The sequence below is a fragment of the Argentina silus genome, assembly GCF_951799395.1.
Source record: "Argentina silus genome assembly, chromosome: 3".
NCBI lineage: Eukaryota > Metazoa > Chordata > Actinopteri > Argentiniformes > Argentinidae > Argentina > Argentina silus.
The window spans coordinates 12,443,726-12,465,908 of record NC_139657.1 but is presented as its reverse complement, the minus strand read 5'-3'; the positions used below and the strand labels follow the sequence as shown (position 1 = coordinate 12,465,908).

At 41.4% G+C, this 22,183-nt stretch overlaps 4 protein-coding genes across 9 annotated transcripts; 3 read left to right on the top strand and 1 right to left on the bottom strand.

Annotated features, from left to right (window-relative positions):
* Positions 1–13: 13 nt before the first annotated feature.
* Positions 14–8,624, top strand: cracr2b (calcium release activated channel regulator 2B). 2 transcript variants are annotated; one of them, XM_083666665.1, is made up of 18 exons: positions 14–68; positions 2,218–2,474; positions 2,561–2,672; positions 2,835–2,961; positions 3,192–3,338; positions 3,514–3,604; positions 3,793–3,888; positions 4,038–4,225; positions 4,384–4,455; positions 4,761–4,815; positions 6,079–6,158; positions 6,316–6,442; positions 6,763–6,889; positions 7,138–7,219; positions 7,413–7,527; positions 7,762–7,869; positions 7,982–8,058; positions 8,375–8,624. In XM_083666665.1, exons 2-18 carry the CDS (start codon positions 2,220–2,222, stop codon positions 8,460–8,462), a joined length of 1,947 nt encoding a protein of 648 aa, XP_083522791.1. In that variant the 5' UTR covers positions 14–68; positions 2,218–2,219; the 3' UTR covers positions 8,463–8,624. The 2 variants fall into 2 exon arrangements, with proteins under 2 accessions (XP_083522791.1, XP_083522792.1); XM_083666666.1 differs by lacking the exon at positions 14–68 and adding an exon at positions 149–201.
* Positions 8,625–8,875: 251 nt separating this feature from the next.
* On the top strand, positions 8,876–13,600 carry cd151 (CD151 molecule). Of its 2 annotated transcripts, none has more exons than XR_014554132.1 (8): positions 8,876–8,975; positions 9,925–10,009; positions 10,382–10,573; positions 11,464–11,538; positions 12,311–12,420; positions 12,588–12,743; positions 12,854–12,940; positions 13,053–13,104. XR_014554132.1 is itself a non-coding variant. In XM_083666217.1 (8 exons), the coding sequence occupies exons 2-8, from the start codon at positions 9,926–9,928 to the stop codon at positions 13,110–13,112; spliced, it is 759 nt and encodes a 252-aa protein (XP_083522343.1). In that variant the 5' UTR covers positions 8,876–8,975; position 9,925; the 3' UTR covers positions 13,113–13,600. The 2 variants fall into 2 exon arrangements, 1 of the variants encoding a protein (XP_083522343.1); XM_083666217.1 differs by having other exon boundaries at positions 12,311–12,415; positions 13,053–13,600.
* Positions 13,601–13,777: 177 nt separating this feature from the next.
* On the top strand, positions 13,778–16,768 carry gatd1 (glutamine amidotransferase class 1 domain containing 1). The gene is made up of 7 exons (XM_083666839.1): positions 13,778–13,937; positions 14,469–14,545; positions 14,703–14,808; positions 15,802–15,909; positions 16,125–16,216; positions 16,353–16,446; positions 16,633–16,768. Exons 1-7 carry the CDS (start codon positions 13,889–13,891, stop codon positions 16,746–16,748), a joined length of 642 nt encoding a protein of 213 aa, XP_083522965.1. The 5' UTR covers positions 13,778–13,888; the 3' UTR covers positions 16,749–16,768.
* On the bottom strand, positions 16,762–22,010 carry chid1 (chitinase domain containing 1). 4 transcript variants are annotated; one of them, XM_083666837.1, is made up of 13 exons: positions 21,944–21,962; positions 21,513–21,659; positions 21,149–21,298; positions 20,922–21,054; positions 20,471–20,515; positions 20,142–20,248; positions 19,964–20,025; positions 19,749–19,841; positions 19,532–19,633; positions 18,973–19,122; positions 18,666–18,746; positions 18,406–18,448; positions 16,762–18,242 (listed from the first exon to the last, which is right to left on the bottom strand). In XM_083666837.1, exons 2-13 carry the CDS (start codon positions 21,621–21,623, stop codon positions 18,144–18,146), a joined length of 1,176 nt encoding a protein of 391 aa, XP_083522963.1. In that variant the 5' UTR covers positions 21,624–21,659; positions 21,944–21,962; the 3' UTR covers positions 16,762–18,143. The 4 variants fall into 4 exon arrangements, with proteins under 4 accessions (XP_083522963.1, XP_083522962.1, XP_083522961.1 ...); XM_083666835.1 differs by having other exon boundaries at positions 16,763–18,242; positions 21,875–22,010; XM_083666838.1 differs by having other exon boundaries at positions 18,105–18,242; positions 18,406–18,445; positions 21,875–22,010.
* Between the last annotated feature and the right edge of the window lie 173 nt (positions 22,011–22,183).

Sequence of the window (22,183 nt, the reverse complement as noted above, 5' to 3'; positions counted from 1 at the left end):
AAAGTCTCTTGCAGGTGAGGTGGTGAACTGAAGGGTGGTTAACACTAAGGTCCCCGTGTTTCGGATAGGTGAGTTCGCTTCAAACTGTGTATGATTTGACAAGCTGACAAACGGTGATTTGGAAGGCAACATTTGTAATAGTTTGAAATACTAATACGTCCTTTTTGCACTTGGAGGCTGATAACAGAGATTTTGTGTCAGGTGAGGTGAGTATGAACACGGGCTGCTGAGTTGTTTAATAATACATGGCACATAACTTCATACTGGTTTCCTTAACTACAGTGCTTTGAGCCGTTACTCATTAACTTCGTCTCCAATAGAATTACTAACTGCATATTAAATAGGAATTTGTCATGGTGAAATAGATATGCAAGTTCCAAGATATGCATAACAACACAGCTCAGTGTATACCACATCCAAAAAGTGCAATTTTGTTTTTACAACTGCGTTATTCACAAGTTGGCTCTTGAATGTCTAAGAGCATGCAAGCGTTTTGTTCACAGTAGCAATTTTCCTAGATATTAAATACAATTCTGCTTATAAGACTGAGCCTATACTTTTCAGGGCTTGTTACAAAGAGCGTTGTTAAATTGCATCTACTTTAAAAAGTGATCTCAGAATAAAGTCCAGGTAACATGACATGAGTATGTGTTTATTCATGTTCATAGACCACCATATGCTTGGCACAATATTATTCTCTCGCTATCAGAAGAGCATTATAAGATAATGGTAACTCTATCTGACTTTCAGTCTGGACTGTAACTAAGAACATTTTTAGACATTTCACATGAAGCCTCTGGCCCATTCAACATGTTTGTCTTACAAATACGATAAGCTCTTATCTTGCTAAAAAAACAGTTTAGGCTTAGGTGGTGCTGGTTCATGTTTCCAAATACTTTGTGTATCATCAGTATGCTGTCGGCCTATTTCACTGTGCTCAGTATACTACAGTATACAGGGAGCATATTGTTTGGGATGTGTTGCATGCACTCTTTTGTGCTATTTACAGCACACAATGTTATTTAGTACTATTGGATTACATTTGAGTGATTTGATCTGGGGTGCATTTTGAGTCAGTTATCATAATTGCTTTAAATAAGTAAATCCCTGTAGGCTACTTGGCTGTGGGTCCCCTCAAATGTATTTGTTCAGTCTCTTTTAATTTTAACACCTTAATTTCCCTGTATCTCTGTATGCCATATGCGCTGGCAATCTGAATGGTTATGTCAATGCAAACCACTGCAAATGCTTTATTTGCATCTCACTTTTCCTCTGGCTGGCCACCTCCTCTTACTGCACACAAACGATTATCATCACATGACACCATCCTGCTCTTCACTCTCCACATCCTGGTGCAGCATAAAGGGGAATTCTGGTGTCCGATTGAAAAAGCCAGGACTGGTTTGTCATAAGAAAATCCCCATGGAAGTTTGCTGTTCGACAGCACATTGAGCATATGGCTGTTGTAGTTCTAGTTCTAGGGATGTCAACATGTCCAATTTAGGACAATGGCTGGCACACACTATATGTGGGCCAGTGAGATATTATTGTGCCAGAAGTAGTCTAAGCTAATACAAGTCAATTCTCATTTTGATTACACAACCAAATAACACCCAGTAGCACTCAGGGGTCAGGGGCCAGGTCACATGGCTACCACCTGCTGTGTTCACAGCAGCTCAAGATATAGAATACAGTCATAGCTCAATATGTGGTCTGGAAACTATGCACTGTAATGTTTAACAAGGGAGGGCATGCGGTATTAGGCATACACAAAATGTAAACAGTGCTGTCTCACGATCCTGACATGAAATAAGAATCTTTGACACTCAAAGACGGAAAACAAAGTCGGGGAACACTTGAAAGAGAATAATGGGAGGTAGGCATGTGCAGTGTTGTGTGACATTTGCTTTCTAGGCAAACACAAGTTACACAACCTAACTGTAACTTGATCTGTTGTTTTTTAACAACTAATATAGTTAATGATAAATGCATAATAACTTCTCTCAGGTTCACTGCTCTTAATTGTGCGGATCCGGCACATTCCCCTCTCTCTATGACTGAAGTGCTCTATTCAACACATTTACGTCACTTTGTACAAAGTGTTTTAAATTAAGTTGAAATAAATTAAACTCCAGAGGTGATGCTACTTTAATTCTCTCTCTCTCTCTCTCTCTCTCTCTCTCTCTCTCTCTCCCCCCTTCCTTCTCTGCACTGCAGTAATGTCACGCTGGCTAAAGGACGGGGAGGTGTTGGTGGGGGAGGGCAGTGGTGAGGCATCCCCATGCAGCCCCATGCAGAGGGGAGTCCCACCTGGAAGCCCCTGGCCAGGGCGGGGTCGTGGGCTTGTGCCATCACCCAGCACTAGGGAGGGGACGTCAGGGATGCTGCAACCAGAGACTATGGGGAAGGCCAGAGAGCTGTTTTTTCTGTGTGATAAAGAAGGGAAAGGATTCATCACCAAGAGGGACATGCAGGTGAGCAGCATGTGGTACAGATATTGTTGGTTACTAAAAAGCATTTTATCCTTCTCTCACTTTCTCCTTATCTTTCTGGTTATTAGAGATTACAGGGGGAGTTGCCTCTCTCCCCTGAACAGCTGGAGTCCGTTTTTGAGAGTCTTGATAGAGAAAGCAACGGCTTCCTCACTCCTGTTGAATTTAACACAGGCCTTGGTATGTCCAGTAGGCCTACAGTTCGTTCATGTCTTGAAATCCTATTCATTTGACCGGATCAGGCTGGTTACTACTAGTGTTTACCATATTAACTTTCTTGTTGGTCCCATTGATACTTGAAATGATTGGTTGTCTCATATCCCCTGTGCCTCTCACTGATAGGTGATTTAATGGGGGAGGAGGAGACTGAAGAGAAGAGCCAGGAGGAAGCAGAGATGAAGGTGGACCCGACGGGCCTCAGACTCACACAGATCCTGATGGAGCTGGGAGCTGACAAACTCTTCAAAGAGTGAGACCACACTACCTGTGCTTTATGATGATGCACTTTGATTATTATGGATTAAGACATTAAAAGAACAATGGTGTCCACTACTTGCTGATGTAAAACAGGCCTCAAACCTGCCCAAGTTTGTGTACTGTGAATATGTCAGTGAGTGTGTGAGTCAATATTGGTGGGTCTGATTGAAGGTGTCCCGACTAACAGTAGAATGTTGTGTTGTGTGATTTGGTGTGTGTCAGTCAGTGGGAGCTGTGTACTCTATGGTGTGAGCTCCAGCGGGACAGACCAGAGCTGCTGAATGTCCTGGAGGATGTTCTGGTCCATACGGTGTCCCATCTACAGGACTCACTCAGAGAGAGGGACAGTCTGGAGCAGGCGCTCCGCAGGTCTCAAACCACCCCTCTTCTAGTGCCTCTCTATGCTTTACTTACACAATACCCATCTATACAGCAAGATAATAACTCCTGTCATTGTACTGGAAGGGGTCACCAGTAAACAAGGTCTCTATTGTGTGGGTTTTCTAACTGTAGCTGTCGGTCTCTTTCTCTTACTTTGTTTCAGACGGGAGATGGATCATGATAGGGTCGTCCGATCAATGTACGAGGAGATGGAGAGCCAGGTCAGAGAGGAGAGAGAGAAACGCCTCGCACAGGTACAGCTTATAAGTTACAAGTGGATGATGATGATGATGATGATGATGATGATGATGATGATGATGATGATGATGATGATGATGATGATGATGATGATGACGACGATGACGACGACGATGATGATGAAGAGTTGTTGAAATCATAACGATAGAAAGGATGATTATAGGGTCATTACTGTTAACTCAAGGACAGTGTTAGACAGTGGGACAGAAGACAGCAGCTGCAAGAGGAGCTGAAAACGCGGGAGCAGGAACTGGAAAGTATGCTGGCCAAGCAGAGAGAGGTAGAGATCACAATGATATTCATTGATAAATCAATAAGTGTCATACATTGTAACAATGTTGTATCTCACTGGTGAGAATGACAATCTGTTAAACATTCAACGTCCCTTATATGACTGTTTATTAATATCCCAGTCCCTCCCTTCCCCAGCTGGAGACGAGGATACACCTACTCAACTGTGAGCAGGCCGACGTGAGGGAACAGAACCAGCAACTGCAGGGCCTCAACCTTCAGTTACAGGAGCAAATGGAGGCCAGTAGAGAAGACCTGCGGAGTGCTCTGGGCCAGCTGAGTCTCATCCAGTCCAACACTTCCCTCGAGCAGATGAACCGACAGAAGTAGGAGGGTGGTGGGACAGCTAGCTAACTACAGCTTGTTAACTCACGCTCACATGGTTTGCTATGCTGTGTGTTTACTGAAGATTAAATACACTTGGTGTCACTGTGTAGAAGCTTCACCTCATTGGATCTCATTGAGTGTCTGTGCCTCCCTCTAGGACGGTGCTGAAGGTGTCCAAGAATATGCAGAAAGAGAAGGACAGCCTGATGAGACAACTGGAGCTGCTGCGGTATGTCTGCATGTGCTGGCTGGTTGTACCTGCATCATTCTGTTTCTTTGTCTAGAGAACAAATATAGTAGAATAACAATAACAAATAACAAAAATAACAAGAACAAAAATAATTGTTTGTGATGTAGATCAAATTGGAATTTTTATTTGATAAATCATTTTTAATTCGTTTTTTTTTCTCAATTCTCAACACAATCAACTTGAAATACAGTACATCAACACAGTTTGGTAGAGCTCTCGGTGGGATGGTATATTTTCAATATCTCTATAAATATCTTTAATTACCTATTTTCTTTCATGTTCAGGGATATGAACAAAAGGCTGCGAGATGAGAAAGACGCCCATCAGTCCCAGAAGAGGGTTAGTCACAGGCACTCCCTACTCTCTCCTCCTCTCCCGCTCCCTCCCTGGAGTGGACATGCAGGGTCCTCCTGGACTCAGTCCTTATACCCATACTAAGCTGGCTCGTCTCTTGACTTGACGCTCTTGAAATGTGATGGTTATTTACTGTTCCCAATGTTTTTATTATTGTACCAATCAGATCAATCCTACGCTGATGCTGTGGACAGCCCTTCTTGTGGCTCATGGTTACTGTTTGGAATTGTGGTCACATTTGTGTCACTTTTTAGGGGCTCTTTTGAAAGAGGCTCTGGGCAATCTTTGCTGTTTTGCCCATATGTGGCCAAGGAACTGAAGAATTCAGCTTATAGGTCAATTCTGCTGACCTGTTTCAACACAAGGGAAGGAGTGTTTCTAAACTAGTTGGAGACAACATTATTTATTAAGATCACTTTTACTGTGTTTATGTTATTTTGAAATGTAAACTTTGTACATTAAACTTTTTTGATCAAATATTTTGTTTTGCATGAACACAATATGGAAAATGCACACAAAGTAATAGCTATGCTATGAGGTGATTGCAACCACAACACTCAGAAACCCGAGTATACAACACTCAGAAACCTGAGTATACAACACTCAGAAACCCGAGTATACAACACTCAGAAACCTGAGTATACAACACTCAGAAACCCGAGTATACAACACTCAGAAACCCGAGTATACAACACTCAGAAACCCGAGTATACAACACTCAGAAACCTGAGTATACAACACTCAGAAACCTGAGTATACAACACTCAGAAACCCGAGTATACAACACTCAGAAACCCGAGTATACAACACTCAGAAACCTGAGTATACAACACTCAGAAACCTGAGTATACAACACTCAGAAACCTGAGTATACAACACATGTCTTTGTATTCACTTGTTATCCATTTAGCATTTGTAAAATTGTCGTTGAGTGGATCTTCAAAGTTTATTTACCACACTAATGAGTATGTTCACCACTTTGGTGCTAAATAAATGTTGTCCTCTGAGCTATTTTGCTTTCAACTTAACAATTTGTTACTCATACACACACACAGATTGAATCAACTGAATAGATACAGTCAATAAAAACAGGTTTATGTGGAACCATACAGAAATACAAAACACAACCGTATGGGAGAAAACTGCATTTGAACCATTCATCAAAGCATAGACATTAATTCAGTATTTTAAAACTTTAATGCTACACATTTGTTTGTCTTTCTCATTCCCCACCCATCCTTCCTGTAGACTCCCAATATCAGAAAGCCTTTGCAGAAAAAAGGGTCAATAATCGGTAACTACTTACTGCAAGACAAGCCAATTAAAAGGTTGGTATTTAATAAATAATTTGGATTGTATACATATAGTACAGTTTGTAGGCTACTGTAGTACATGTGAGTATGAATCTAAATAGAATAAATCAAATGATGTGTAATAGTGGGTTGCTCCAGCAGTAACTAATGTCTTGTTTTATTGATTATAAAGACAGCTCAGCGAACCCAATCAGGTGGAGCAGGACTCAGATGGGATATCAAACATGTCCAAGAGAAGACAACCATCCAGTGGAGACTGTTATGAAAATGATGATGATGAACAGACTAATGGGATTCAGGTACTTAAATACTTGGATGGGAAAAAAATGAATATACTGGCACTGCAGATTTCATTGCATAACACATAACCATGGGATATTTCAATGCTAGGGTAGCGAGAGGGCAAGAGCGATGCGGATATTAGTCTGAGGACATTTGCATTCTGGAAAACTATGATGGAACATCTTTGAGACATACTGATGTTATGACAGAAATGTATTGACTGTGATGTTGGTTCTACAGTACAAAATGTGTGCTATAGGTAATGTTGTTGAAATGGTTTATTACATACCATAAAGCATATGATTAGCATTAACACTCCTAACTCCTGCAATCCTAGGCTAGAATGATCAGCCCCCAACGAGTATTCAAGGTGGTATTCCTAGGCAACTCTGGGGTGGGCAAGAGCTCCTTCATCCACCATTGCTGCACAGGACATTTCCCCAACACAATGAGTTCTACTGTCGGTAAGGGGTTCTGTTGGTTCTTTGTTATCTGACAGATGATTGAATATGTGAATCTGTCCACACCAAGCAGGTCACCATGACAACATGTCACTATTATATTTGTCCAATGAATGGCCACAGTAGGAACAATGCTAATAAACAGTCAGAAAACAAATCAGTGGAGCTTGATGTGCCCTGTGTTTTTGATGTATGTTTTGTTCGATGACTAAAAGGTGTAGCACTATGGTATAACAGGCTGCTGATCTTAGGTATAGACTTTCAGATGAGGAGTGTAACACTGGGCTCCACCACCATCGTCCTCCAGCTCTGGGACACTGCAGGACAGGAGAGGTTTGACACAACCCACTTCACACATATCACACTACATTTTGAGCAGCTCCTATTTCAAACCGACCATTTGATATATTTGGAAATGTTTGCGTCGTCTTACTGTTTACAATATGCTAGTATGATACCGTTGACATGAAATGTGTCGCTGTATGAAGGGCATAATGGTGTGTCACTTTGTCACTGCGTCTTTCAGGTTCCTCAGTATCACTCAGCAGTATTATCGCAAAGCCGACGGAATCCTCACCATGTACGACATCACTCACTCTCCCTCCTTCACAGCAGTCAGAGGGTGGATGGATGGGGTGCAGGTGAAGGCTGGGGATGTTATGGTGGCTTGACATGCAAATAAGGCATTTGAAGATTTTTGCATAATCCCATGTGACAGGTTGTGGGCAAAAGCTAAATGTGATAACCCCTTTTGGCACTGATGTCATTTGTGTAATTAAATAGATTGTGATTCTACAGCAGTATAAGTTGGGTTTTTTTCAGTTTTCAGTTTGATGTCTAATAAAGAGAGTACAATAACCTCTCTCATTACTTAGGAGAAGATGTCGGAGGGGACAGTATTGATGCTGCTTGGGAATAAGATGGACATGGCAGACGGTCAAGAGAGGGCAGTTACCACAAGAGAGGGACGACGATTGGCAGAGGTGAGGTGAACTTGATTCTTACGACCAGTGGCTTTTTAAAGTAACACTGCTGTCAAAATATGACGAAAACGAATTAAACTGTTTCCTTTTATGTGGACTATGTTCAATACAGCAGTACCGGGCGGTGTTCTATGAGTGCAGTGCCAAGACTGGATGCAACATAGAGGAACTGATTATTCAACTGGCAAGGTAATATATCTCCTCAGTACTGTGTGGTTACTCTGGTTGGTATTACTCTTAAACAACGTTGAATTATTATTTGTAATTGAATAGTAATGGTAAGCTGAGCAGTTTCTAATTTGTTCGTACCAGTCAGTAGAGGCTGGTGGAGGTAGAAATCAGAGGACGGGCTCATTGTAATGCATGGAATGGAATGGTATCAAACATGTGTGTTTACCATTCCTCATTCCATTCCATGCATTGCAATGAGCACGTCCTCCGATTTCTACCTCCACCAGCCTCCACTGGTACCGATAGGAATCATTCTATCCCCGTCTCACCTCAGGTTGTTGGCTGCCAAGCAGGACCAAGAATGTGAGGACACACTTCTTCTGGCAGAACCCTCCACTAAAGGGGGAAGATGCTGCAAATAGGCAAGAAAACTGCCTTTTTAAATGACATTTTAGATCATTTATAAGCGGTTATGACAGGATAATACACTACGAGCTATTACATTTCTTTCTTGTCTGACCAAGTTTGCTTGGATGTTGTACAAAGTTGTCACAAAATGTAACCATATGTTGTTAATTGGTTGTGTTCACCAATAAATAAAGATAATCATGTTCTGTATTTCCATGTCACACCGTCTTCACTTTACTCTCTTTCACCATGGTAGGCAATTGTGTTTACAAGCAAGTCAATGTGCGCTGACTAGCCTGCTGGTGGCAGCCATGCACTTTATTTAGCCTATTGGTCTGCTGCTGCTCTTCTGCTAAAAGGGGACGGCACGGTAGGCAGACAGGCTGGCTTGGGATCTGAGCGTCAGCTGAAATCTCTTGACTGTTGCTCATAACCTTCAAATGTGCAGCAGACAGAGACTCATTGGATCGCTTCACTCTGATACACCACTTGCATCTGGGGGGTCAGGATCCACAATCTGAGGACAGGTATTATTCTTTTGCCCACAGAGCAGATGTAGCCGGTAGAGAATGGGATTTGTACATCACAAGAGAGTTGTTTAAAGTTAAGATAAATAAGTGGATTGACTTTGTTTTGATTGACATGAGTTTTTAAATCGAGAGTAAGCCAACCAAATGATAGACCTTTACATTTTATATTTTGTGTTGAATTTATTTCATGTTTTATCTGCTATCATTCTATGATTCTCGGCCCTTGCTATATATGTGCTATGTCAGAAATGTTGATCTGGTGTGTCTCTCAAAGTCCCCACCTCCCGCTATCCCAGGGCTGACTGCACTACCTGACTTTCTCTGTGAACCGTGGAGGAAGAGAGATCATGGGATAGAATAAAACAATTGGACCTTGACTAAACCCCAGAACTAGAACAGATATCCAACAGTATGTCTTCATTTAGTTAGGGGGTGAGGAGACAGGCTTGAATTACTGAGACAGCGGACATATATCTGTCTGCTGGTTGGCATGCGAGACAAGTTGTAAAGTTCTTTTTCCCACACAACATATGATATTCATAATTAATCGGTAGGTTTCCTTTGAGGATAGTGCCACTTTCTAATTTAAGAGAATGACAAAGTGTGGATGAAATACAGATCAGAACATTTATTATAAGATAGTTACTGGTCTGTACAGCGCAGAAATAGGCTTACTGTCATGCAAGTTGCGCATTTACTGTGACAGACAGCGGAGTGTCAGTGGATAGGGGTGGGGTGAGAGAGCCTCAGGTGGACAATATTGTGTAGCCTTCAGTATAGCATCAGGTCTGTCCCATGAGCCAGAGCCTCAGTGCACACATGCACCCTATGATTGCCTCTGAATTGCAGATAATCTGTGGAAATGGTCCAAGAATGGACATAATATTTGCAAAATAATACTGTTGACTCTTATAACAATGCATAACATATGTAATTGTCTTTTCAGGATGGAAACATACAATGAAAATACAAACACTTGTGGGACAATATGTTTGAAATATCTACTTTTCACTTTCAACCTTCTTTTCTGGGTGAGTTTGTTCTCTCGACAGTACTGTTCTTGGCAGTACGACTGCTTTTGTTAACATTCTGTAGCAAAGGGAATCTAACTTTGAACTTGTAGATCCTGTCCTTCCATGTTGTGATAAGGCTGTGGCTAGAGAGTAGAGTTAATCTCTAGGATGCACATGATGAACTTGATTAAGAATGCACTTGGTGGACAGCTACATTATCTCTTTTCAGAGAACTTTACAAGCGATAAAGCCTTAAACCCTTCCAAACCTTTCACCTACTGCACAGTGCCAGTGAAAACATACATTTAGGGACCTAATAGTTATATGTGATTTCAAAATTGTCCTTGTTTTATGCTATTGAACCGATCTGATAGTGCTGTGCTCTGTCAGCTGGCAGGTGGTGCTGTGATGGCGGTGGGAGTCTGGACTCTGGTGGAGAAGAGTGAGTACATCAGTCTGCTCAACTCCAGCTTGTATTCAGCCTCTGCGTTCATCCTGATAGCAGCTGGTGCCATCGTTGTGGTGACAGGAATAATAGGGTGCTGTGCCACTTTGAAGGAGATGAGGAGTCTTCTGATAGTGGTAAGATCTCCCACGTCTTGATGCACAGACGCTCACACAGACTGACAATCACACTACGAACACATAGGTACTCACTATACTCACTATCACACTATATTAATCAAATGTAAGGATACTCACCCACACCCACACCCACTTTCACACACCTCTTTGAAATAAACACAAATCAGGTGTATGTTTCAACTGAAACTGCTTTAATAAGTAAGATATCTGTTCACATACAAACGTGTCAATTTGATACCAACAACACATTTCATTTTAAGACACAAAAGTAGAAATAGAAGTAGAAATTCAATTATTACAATTTCTGTGTTTATGTGGACACATACAACATTGTCTTGTTTGTGCTCACATGTATTCAAAGTTCAGCCTAGGGAACACTTTTGAATCTTTGTTGAGCTGAAGGCCTTGCAGTATTATATTGTGTGCATGTACACAGTACATACAGAGGAGATCATATCATAAATTCATAGACGTGTCAGAAATATCAGACAGAATAATGCAGTGTGTATCTTTAAGAGTTCAGATTTGGAAGGTGAGTCATGCCAGAGGAATGAGGGGCATCACAGGCGGGTGCTTGGTACTCAGAGGGAGTGAGGGAGTGAGTGGGAGACGCAAGAGCGAGAGAGAGAATTTTGTGTGAGCCACACAAGCTCTATGTGGTGTTATTTCTATTCTCATATCCCTCACGACCCTTATAGTACATCACTTCGATTTCATATTTTTATAATAGCTGATCGGGCCAAGCTCCCCTGTTCATAATATATATATATATGTTTTGATCAGACATGAATATGAAATCAAGTAGTCACATTTGAAGGTTGCTTTTTCGAATGTCATCTCATTCAGATGTGTCTTTTAGGGAATGCCTTTTTCTCTCTCCACCACAGTACTTCATTCTGTTGCTGTGTATCTTCCTGCTGGAGGTTGCAGCTGGAGTACTGGCCTATATCAACTCCCAGGAGGTAAAGGTTTAGTTCAGAAAAGGCCTTGTACTGTAAAACATACAGTATAACATGCGTAGCATAATTCATAGCATCCTCTTGTACAGTTCCCCAGATTGTGATATGATTCAGGTATTCTGATAGGACATCGACTGTACATGTACCACTCCTTACCTAGATGTGTTTTGTTTTCACTCAAGAGCTGTACTTGACCATTTAACTGATACATGGAACCAGTTGAAAACAGGAATCCTTAACACTGTTTTTATTATTCTATTGTCCCTGCTAATTCTATGCTACAGTGACTAACACCTGTTGACATGAAGAACTTTCTTGTGTTACTTTAAAGGCATGTGACACAACCCTAACATATAATTTCTTATTCCTGCATGAGTCTTTACATGCTTTCAATCTATCCCTGTTTTTCCATCCTTTTCAAAACCTATTTTTCTTCCCTCTCTTCATGCTCCAGTGTTTCCCTCTCTGTCATCAGGTAAATTAATCTGCTCTTTCTCACTTGACACTCACTTCTGTATTATCTGAAAATGTTCGCAAATCCTTATCGCCTGACTCGGGCATGTCATTGAGCAGGCTCTATTACGTCATGTATTCTCAGAGGTATGTTCTCACTGGACAGGGGTTATGGTATGTTACCGGGGAGACATGAAACTTGATCATGTCAGCAGTCTTTATGGGTCGAGAAAGGATCTCAAAGAAGACCCCAAATGAAATAGATGTCAGTGAGTAAGACCAGTCTTAGTTGACATACAGTCCTGTTCCTTTCTCTGCACAGCTGGATGAGGAGCTGCACCAGAACCTGAAGGAGACCATGACACACAAATACCAGCAGCCTGGGGAGGAACTCATCACAAGCACAGTGGACAAGCTTCAGCAGGAGGTAAAGTGAGCGTCCATTTATACAGCATTAACAAACACTCATGAATTATCTTCTGCCTAACATGTTCCATCCATACTACTTGTTTCTATTTCATCTCATTGCACTCTGCAAGATAACTTAATTGTTCTGTCTTTCTGCTATTCTACCCCCTCTGTTGTCCACTGTCTCTCAGTTTAAGTGTTGTGGAAGTAATGGCTCTTCAGACTGGTCAGAGAGTGTGTGGATTCAGACAAGAGAAAATGACAGGCTGGTTCCAGATAGCTGCTGCAAAACCCCAAGCGATCACTGTGGCCGTAGGGACCACCCTTCTAATATCTACAAGGTAGAGGTGAGTCTGGCCAATCGACTGGACCATGAATCTGGTTAGTATGTTGGCAGCAGATCAGCAGCGTATGACTGTTGACAGTAATATCAGCCTCTTCCCTCTCATTCTCTCAGGGAGGTTGCATCACAAAGTTGGAGGAGTTCATCCTGAGTCAATTGCAGATCCTTGGTGCAGTGGGTATTGGGATTGCTTTTCTCCAGGTAAAGCCCTGTCAATCAGCGTGAATGAATGTGTGAACATATTTGATAATGTATATGATATGTATATGATAGTGTTATATGATAACGTGTTTCTTATTTCCCTTTCTTTTAGCTTGTAGGGATGATGTTTACCTGCTGCCTATATCGAAATTTGAAGGAGGAGCCATACTAAGTGTGGAGGGATCTACAGTATATTACTATCATTTCAAGCTACATTATCTCGATATATTTCCAGATTTTTCTCTGTGTCTGACAAATCCATGTGTCGTGTAAATAATGTAGCATGAACAACAGTCAGAAAGAACAAAAACTATGTATAGAGGTAAAGTTTAAAAGCAAGGCAGCCAGGCTGCTGGACAGCCAGTATTCTGTCCTGTATTGTATGAGTTACCATTGCATGTTTTAGTTTTTTTGTCTTTTTGTTTTCACCCCAAGACATTGGGTGGATGTGGAGGCTGAGAGAGTAAGAATCTATTTATTCTTAGATTTTCGCTTTTTCGCTTTAAAATGTATTTAGAAATTAAAACTCATAAATGGGTTTATTTACTGATTGTTGTAGAGAAGCAGTATACATATATTTCTACCAAAGTGCTAATTTTAACAGATACGTAATGCGTTTGCAACATGCCAAACTATTTGAAAATAAAAAATGTGACTTTGTTTTTATGTATTTATTCACATGTAATAGTATGCCTATTGTTGTACTTATTTACCTTAGAGCTGTCTTTCTACACTGTTTTCATATCTGGAAACTAACACGTGTTGAACTTTTATTTTGAAATGCAGAGTGCTAACGGATGTTGAACTGCGTTCCAAGTTGCTTCCTGTTTAGTTGGTCATATGGTCAGAGGTTGATATGGTCTATGATATGATCTGTTTTTGAACTCCTGGGTCCTGCTAGATGTTCACCTGCATCTGCACGCACTTCAGATTTGAGAAACCAGTGAAATGTCTTCAAAACCCACTTGTCTAATTGTGGCAAGTGCTGCTGCTCAAGGTTGGTTTTCTTCATGCATATTTAGTCCATGATCCATTCATATGTCGAAATGGCGAGGCAGAACAGGATGTCATGACTGACAGGGAGGAGATGATTGTCAGCCTGAAGTATTCTGTTGGAAGTCGAGACAAATTCTCAATTCTCAACACAGTATGTAAATGAGACATTCATTGCAGAATAGCCTCGTAATGTATTTATATTTGTATGTACAGAGAGCTCTCATGTTCCCTCAAGTTCTAACTCCATCTGTAGAATTATATTAATATTTACATGTGGATGCTATGTGTATTAGATTACACACACAACAGCCAAATTCACACACAACATCCAACATCCAAAATGTAAATATTAACATAATCCTAATCACAAATGGGGCATAGGCACCAGATTGCTTATATTTAGTACAGCCTGGACGTTTTTCTGGTCAGATTTAGTGGCCTTACCACTACTTGTCTGGGAAATGATCCTGTACCTACTGGACTGCGGCTGGACTCTGTGACGGGCCAATATTTGAATATCTTATTTCTTTAGGAGTGTCTGCTCGGTCATTCTATCAATCCTTCAGTCTTTGCAGCCCAGTGTTCAACTTACAGACAGCCACTCCAGGGGTGAGACACACACACACACACACACACACACACACACACACACACACACACACACACACACACACACACTTGAGTATGAAATATATTGATGTACTGACTGAGCATAATACATATAATTCTGCAGGGCTGATGGTTTTGTTTTTTGTTTATCTTGCAGGGCAAGTCCATTGATTTTGTCGGGGTAGATGATAGCACCGCCAGATGGGTCCAGGACTTTAGTGTTAAACCCTACGCAACACCTGCCAAACTGGAGTCTATAGATGGTGAGATTCACAAGTGCTACACTCCCACATGTTTCCCTGGCAGGGTTCCCACATTTAAATTAAAGACTAGTCTTCCAGGCCTGGAAAACACTTGACAAATTAGGGAAAAAATGAAATGTGAAAAAAAAAATCATATAAGATTACAAATACATAGTCATTATTGTCTTTCATTGCCATAATAACTTGATCAAATAAGCTGCTGCATCAATTCAAAACGTGTTTGGGCATAACCCGTTCCTGCGAGCGGGGGCAGAGTCCAGGGAAGGTGGGTTGAGAAGTGCAGGTCGAAGCATTATTCACTGCACCACTTTCTGACCGCACCCATGGTTCTTTAGTGAGAAGTAAGACCATTTGTACAGAGGCTCCGGTCAACTGAGAAGTCAGGTAGCCTATTGGATCTGTGCAACTACAGTTGGCGCACCACACGCCCTGAGCTGAAGTGGTACTATCTACCACAACTGCAGTTTACCAGCACACAGTGGTTACCTACCGGTAAATAGATAAGGCAGGATCAAGGATTGGAGAGAAGTCTAAAAGTAATGAATTTAGTCCATGGCATGAGTGTCGGTGTGTTGTGGTTAAAGTAGGCCTTCTTCCGTGGAATAGCCTATGCAGCCTTCACTGAAGCAATTCTTTTTTTTCTTTCTTTTTAAATATGTTTTTAGGGCATTTCTGCTTTATTGGGATAGAGACAGTAGAGCTTGACAGGAAGAATGGGAGAGAGAGGAGGGATGACATGCAAGATAGGTCGAGGGTTGAAATCGAACCAGGAACCTTGCGATCACATGGTAAGCGCATTAGTGTGCCACGCCACTAAGCGCCCCCACTGAAGCAATTCTTGGGTAGGTTCCTGTGTAGCCAAAGCAAGATATTAAAAAAAAGACATTAACAACATTTGACAACGCTAGTTTCCTTTTGTCTGACTGGTAACATCAGTGCAGACAGTAATGCTTTGCAGGATTCATTGAGACTGAAGGTCATGTCATATTTCAGGTGCCCGTTACCAAGCGCTGTTGATCCCAGACTGTCCTGGGGCCCTCTATGACCTGGCACACAGTGGCTCCCTGGCCCGCATCCTAACACACTTCACCTCTCAGCAAAGTGAGTCCCTGACAGTGTGTGACAAGAATATAATCCTTTATTGAAAACTCCTGTGAATGTCTGTTTTGCATTTGACAGTTGATTCAAGTGGACACTATAAAGCATGTACAGTGTATTATCTAAACATTACATTAACTGGAATATGGTAAATCACATAATCTTCTTTACTACTTTATCACAAAAGCTGTCTTCCTTTGTTCTCCTGTGTGTACCAGAGCCTGTGTGTGCAGTGGGACAAGGCGTCTCTGGTCTCTGCTGTGCCACAGAGGGAAAGAAGTGGATCTTCAATGGCTACAGTGTAACTGGGGTAAGTTTCTCTGAAATGCCTGTGGGTTTATGTTTGTATCACTACGCAACCTTTTAATGATTGTGAATGGTTTAATGATTAATGTGATTGAATCAGAGGGTATCACAGTGTATCTCCCTGTCATCTTCTGACACAGCCATCTGTGTTTGAGCTTGTGCGAAGTCCTGACTTTGCCAACCTGCCCTTGATAGTGGAGGACTTTGTGAAGGACAGCGGTGGATCATACACAGGTGAGTCAGTGAGAGAGCCTGCATTTCTTACTATCATCTTGTGGTAGACCCCTTTTGTTCAAAATATTTTTTTATTTTATTTCCAATTGACTTGAATATCAAAGCAAGCCATAATATTGAAGTGCATGGTTTTTACAGTGCACAGTATATCACTCTTTTGACATTCTCAATCTCTTTGTTTTACAGCTAGTCAGGAAGATGCCATGCATGTAGTCATCGATCGACACCTGGTTACCGGTCAGAATATCCAGTCTACTTCAGTTGCCGTAAATAATCTTATCCTGCTCTGTAACGGCAAGTAAGGTGTGCATAGCTACATAGTGCGAAGATTACAAGCCCCTGTAAACATATATTATTATTTTTTTATAAAAAAGGGATATTTACATCCACATACAGTACGTTAGTCTTTTCACAGACTTGCTGTCCCAGAGAAACTTGCAGTCAGACCTTACAAGGAGAGATGAACAGCATTGTAAATACAGGCGTCCCAAGTAAAACATTTACTGTGGCATAGAAATAATCGTACAAACACAAACGTTCCAGATAAAAAATGCATTAATAAGCAATTAATGCACTACTTAAGAGCAGGGATAGTCAAGGGTGGAGGGCACCAGATGCAGCTCTTCAGTCTGGAATGGAAGAGAAGAAGACTTCCTCGTCAAGGAAATTCATTCTACTGAGGGGTCAGATCAGAGGAGACATGACCAAGATGAGCCTCAACTGCGTCCTCACAGGGAAGGCAGTGTCAGGCTTGGGTAGAGCCAGGTGTGTGTGAGTGATGTCCAGCAGGTGACAGGGACGGCTCCTATAAGACAATTGTTGGTTCACAACAGAGCCCTCATCCTGATGCCAGTAACTGGTGAGTGTAGGGAATGATTTGAGAGTTGTGAAGACTGAATAAGACCAAACCAGAGCAGCATTCCAGATGTTTTTACTTTTCTATCATTATGTGAATTCTTTGTAAGAACATGCCAGCCGGAAATAAAAGTGTACTATAAATGTACTGTACTCAGTAGCTGTATGCAATAGTTCTTGTAACATCACTCTTGTTTCAACACCCAAACAAACAAGTCTATAATGGTCAATTATGGTCAAAATTTCTTCATAATGCCTAATGTGTTTGTGTGGTTAATTCCACAATACTGTACAGCCATCCACAGTGAGTTGTTTGGAAAAGTACCAATGTGCTGTATGTTGACACAATGTGTGCAATGTTAAAACATTTTTTATTAAACAACTTTTGAGACATGTACCTCTTTTATTTCAAGCCAACATTTTCCAAAGAAAAAACACATTCCTGCAATGGGCACAGTGACAGCTGATTTCACTTGTTTTTCACTTGTTTTCCATTTGTCTCCCCCCCACCCCACAAGGTCCAGATTACTGTCAGAACTGCCGTGCTGACTGATGATTAACTAGTCATGGCCAGTTATTAGTTCCAGAGTTCAGTTGAGTCTTGGCAATCTCACTCTGAATACAACTTGACGTTGACGTTGACCTGATGTTTTGATGTCATTCCAGATAATTGAGAGCAAATGAAGAGAATCCAACATGCTGGTGTTCAATGGCTATACCCTGTTGCCATGAACTATGCACATTTTGTATTGACACAGTGTATCAATCTGCAAAAATAAAGGAACTGAGTAGTTTGCTCTGTAACGGTGCAGTGTACATGTGTGTAGTCCTTTTGCGTTTGCTCATAGAAGATCATAGAAATAGTCCAGTCCCTGTCCCAACTCCCACATAGAAATCCCTGTGCCCAACTCTGTGGCCAAAGAGATTCGTAGATGGATAGACTGGAAAAGAGCAGAGAGAGATTCAGCATATAAATGCCATTGATTTGAACTGTATTCCAACATCAGTTGATGTGGAAAATGCACTACATCAACTATCAACATTGAATTACTGAATACAGTGCATTCTATGTATACTCAACATGTTATTATTTTCTGATCATACCTTCAATGTTGGGTAGTAGATCACATGCTTGCCACCATTGCTACTAGAATCAAGAGCACAGATCAATGGTTATACTATCAAGACATTCATCAAGTCATTCAATTGTGAAAATAAATGGAACGATTTTCATAAACAGTGTATTGTGTTCTCTAGGAGACCATTGGTTATCACATCAGCAGCATTTAGATATCATCACAGGTAAGTATCATATATATCTGTCCCCCCCCCCGAATGATGTTATTGCACTGCCTTAGGGCTACCTCTTAAAACTGAAGTAATGCTCTCCAGCCTGTTCGTCCCAAAGAAGTTTAGGCCTCAGCTCCCTCAAAAGCTCGATGTACCTTTAAGAAAAGCCAAGAAAGTGAGTAAGGGGGATGAAGGACTATGCTATTACGTACAATAGAGTTCAACATCACCCAATGTTTTTATATATTACTTTCAAGACCTTTCATTTGCCAATGATGCGCTTGGAAGGATACAACATGGGAAAGTACCCTTCAGATTTCCTAAACCAGTTTTAACATTGTAAATGACATTTCTTAACAGAGAATAGGAGTAGTATCAGACCTGCCCCCCAGGAGAGGCTCAGCTCCATGGGTTGAGAAGTCCAACCCGTACAAGTTGAGTCCGAGCAGTATCTTGTGCCTCCAGTGGGTGTTTGGTGACAACTGAAGCACACAATCTTTCACCCAGGGCAGTGGTGAACTTGGGCCCGGTCTAGGACAAGGAGAGACTCATGATATACACTGTACTGAGACATATAAGAGGGCTTTTTGACTGTACAGAATTGACTGTAATTACCTGGTAAAAAGGTAATTACACTCTAATAACTTAGAAATAACTTTATTTTTTGGGGATTCATTGTAACACCAATTGTGTTGACTTCTCTGAAGTAAGAACCAGAGGGTAGCAGTGGGTAGGGTTGCTGTTCCCACACAATTCCTGAGCAACATTCCAGTGGGAACAGTATTGTATAACAAGTGCTACCGGTTTTGTATTTCCTATCCAACTCCTCACTTGTTTCAAAATCCAATGGTTGTTAGGCTCACCGTCTGTAAAATGTTAAGCAATTGAATGTCAACTAATTGAACATTTTCATGGGTATATCAGTCTCTGTAAAACATACCTGCCAGAGTTGGAGTAGTCGTAGGTCATGAGGCTGAACCCATCCACGACAGGGGCCAGCTTTTCAAACTCCTCCCTGCCAAACATACCTGGCTGACCTGAACTGATCGCAATAGAGAGAGAATATATATATAGAGAGAAACAGTGTTATTCGGAAACATTGCGACCAACTGCTTTATGACATATCCATCATATATTAGCTGACTCATCTAAATTACCTTGGTGTCACTGCCGGTGGAATGACGAGAATGCAGTCCAGTTTCTTAGCCTTTAAGGCTTCACATATGTGTGTCACCAAGTGAACCAGCTCTCTGGATGGAATATAAATGATAGTGTTGAGACTTTGGATAATAAACACAAATGTATTAATTTCCCTGTGGTTATTCTTACACAAACTGAAGTAAACAGCACATTTATTATTAACACAACTCACGTTCTCTTGTTGCCTCCCAGCTGACTCCACAACTCCAGTGTAAAGCCATCAAAGCCTTCTGTCTGCAAGGCCACAACACCATGAAGCACAGTATGGATATAAACAGCATAAACACACAAGCACATGGTTTGGAATGTGCCTTGCCAACTGACATCATCCAGACAGTACAACTCATTACCTTCGCTACATCCACCATCTCGCTCCCTAGTTCCTCGATTTCATCCTCACTCTCCATCACACTGATGTAGTCCTGGTAAGACCAGCCATCAAATAACAGGCGAGGCACTAGGAGCACGAGAGAGGAAGAGGAGTGTGAGCAGTCGCTGAAGATGATTGAATGATAAAGAGGTATGGGGTCATTCTGAGCATATGAATCTGGCTTCCAATGTTTGTACTTTAGCAAACCTCTATGACTATTTTTGTAAAGCAAGTAGTTGGCTGTAACACAGAGATATGGAGCCAGGGTAAGACGTGAGTGAGTAGCAGAGAACGGAAAATCCACATTACCCATCTTCATCTTTTTATTTGCCTTCCGCACAGCTTTGACCCAACCTGCAGGAGAAGAGTTGAAATACTGAACATAAGGCAAAGGTAAGAAATACATACATTTACATTTATGGCATTTAGCAGACGCCTTTATCCAAAGCGACGTACAACAATACATTTGTTTAAGTAAGTGAGTCATCTATCCAACAGTCATCATAAGACAAAGTAATCAATGCTCACACCAGGGGCCATTGACAGTTGTAGGCTACATTTTTTTTTTTTTTATTAGCAGGAGAGAACTTGTACAGGGGGGTAGCAGGGGAGAAGAGGTTTAGGGTTAGTATAAGGAAGTGGTATAGGAAGTGGAGATATCAAGTCCGCTTTCTATATTTGACAGCAACTGACAACCCTTGACCCACATTTCTTGGGCATTACAGCTTTGGCTGATATCTGAAAGACATAAAGTGGTCACCTGGGTCATGGTCGTGGAGGCCAGTAATATGGAAGCTCTCTGGTCCCCGACGATGAAGTTGCAGCCACACTGGGGACACTGAGGTAAGTTTGGGACCAAACATCTTGGCTACATCATATCCATGGGAGTTCCACTGGAGGGTAAAAAACATTGCAGGGAGGTTATTTTAGGCCTGTGTTTTGAAAGCAGTAGGAGCCATTTCAAATGAAGATCGAAGCTAAACTCACAGGTGTAATGTATCCAAGCACTGGCCCTTGGAATGTTCGTTTAGTCACAGCATTTGTGGAGTATCTCTTCTCCTCCTTCACAATGTCTTTCCATTGTGGGTCTGACACAACAAGGCCTCGCTCCAACACTGGTAGTTCTACTGGTGATGTCTGTTACACAGGACAAAAAAGACAAACAATTAATGTGTAACTGCATACACATTAACAACAAAATACACACTGACAAACAAACTATGACACAGTCATTCAATTATATAGGTCCATTTCTAATGCTGCCTACAACTGGACCTGGACCCCCCACCACCACCAGCACTTCCCGGATGCATGTAGTAGTTTCAGTGTTTAAGTTACCCACCCTACTCACCTCAGGCTCCTGATGACTTTTGGAGGGCTTCTTGGTATCTGTCTTAGACAGTGTGGCACAGACCATCAAGCCGGATAAGATGGTGTGCAAGAGGATTAACGCCACTCTCATCTTCGGGATTCGTAAAGGGACGTTTTCTTAGGTTCGCTGCACAGACAACCAAGAAATAAATCGGTTTTTATTTAGATATAATTTAATTAAAAGTTCTACATACATGCAAGTACCTGAGCTGTGATAGACTAAGACAGGATCAGGAAGTTGCATCGCAATGTGCGTTTCTCGAATCAACCTGCCACACGAGATGCTAGTTCGATGCCATTACCACTAATGTCTGTGTGAAGTCAAGTAAACCAGCAAGTTACCGAAAAATGCATGGTACCAATCAAGATTCATTCACGAATAAATAGTCTGGCGACCCCACTCAACTCAACTCTAAGCAAGCACTCCCAAGTCTTTATCTGTCACTATCACTGCTGTCACGGTTTGTTTACATTTGCATAACGCACCGTAGAAGAAGAGACACATACATCCATACTTTCAAAATAAGAGTTTTGTAGCTCGGCCAATTTGATCATTTAATTAAAAAAGAAAAACACGTTTTTGGCAAAGAAGCACATGGTTTTGCAAATGAAAATGTGCATAGAAATTACAATACATTTTTGAAGAAAAGA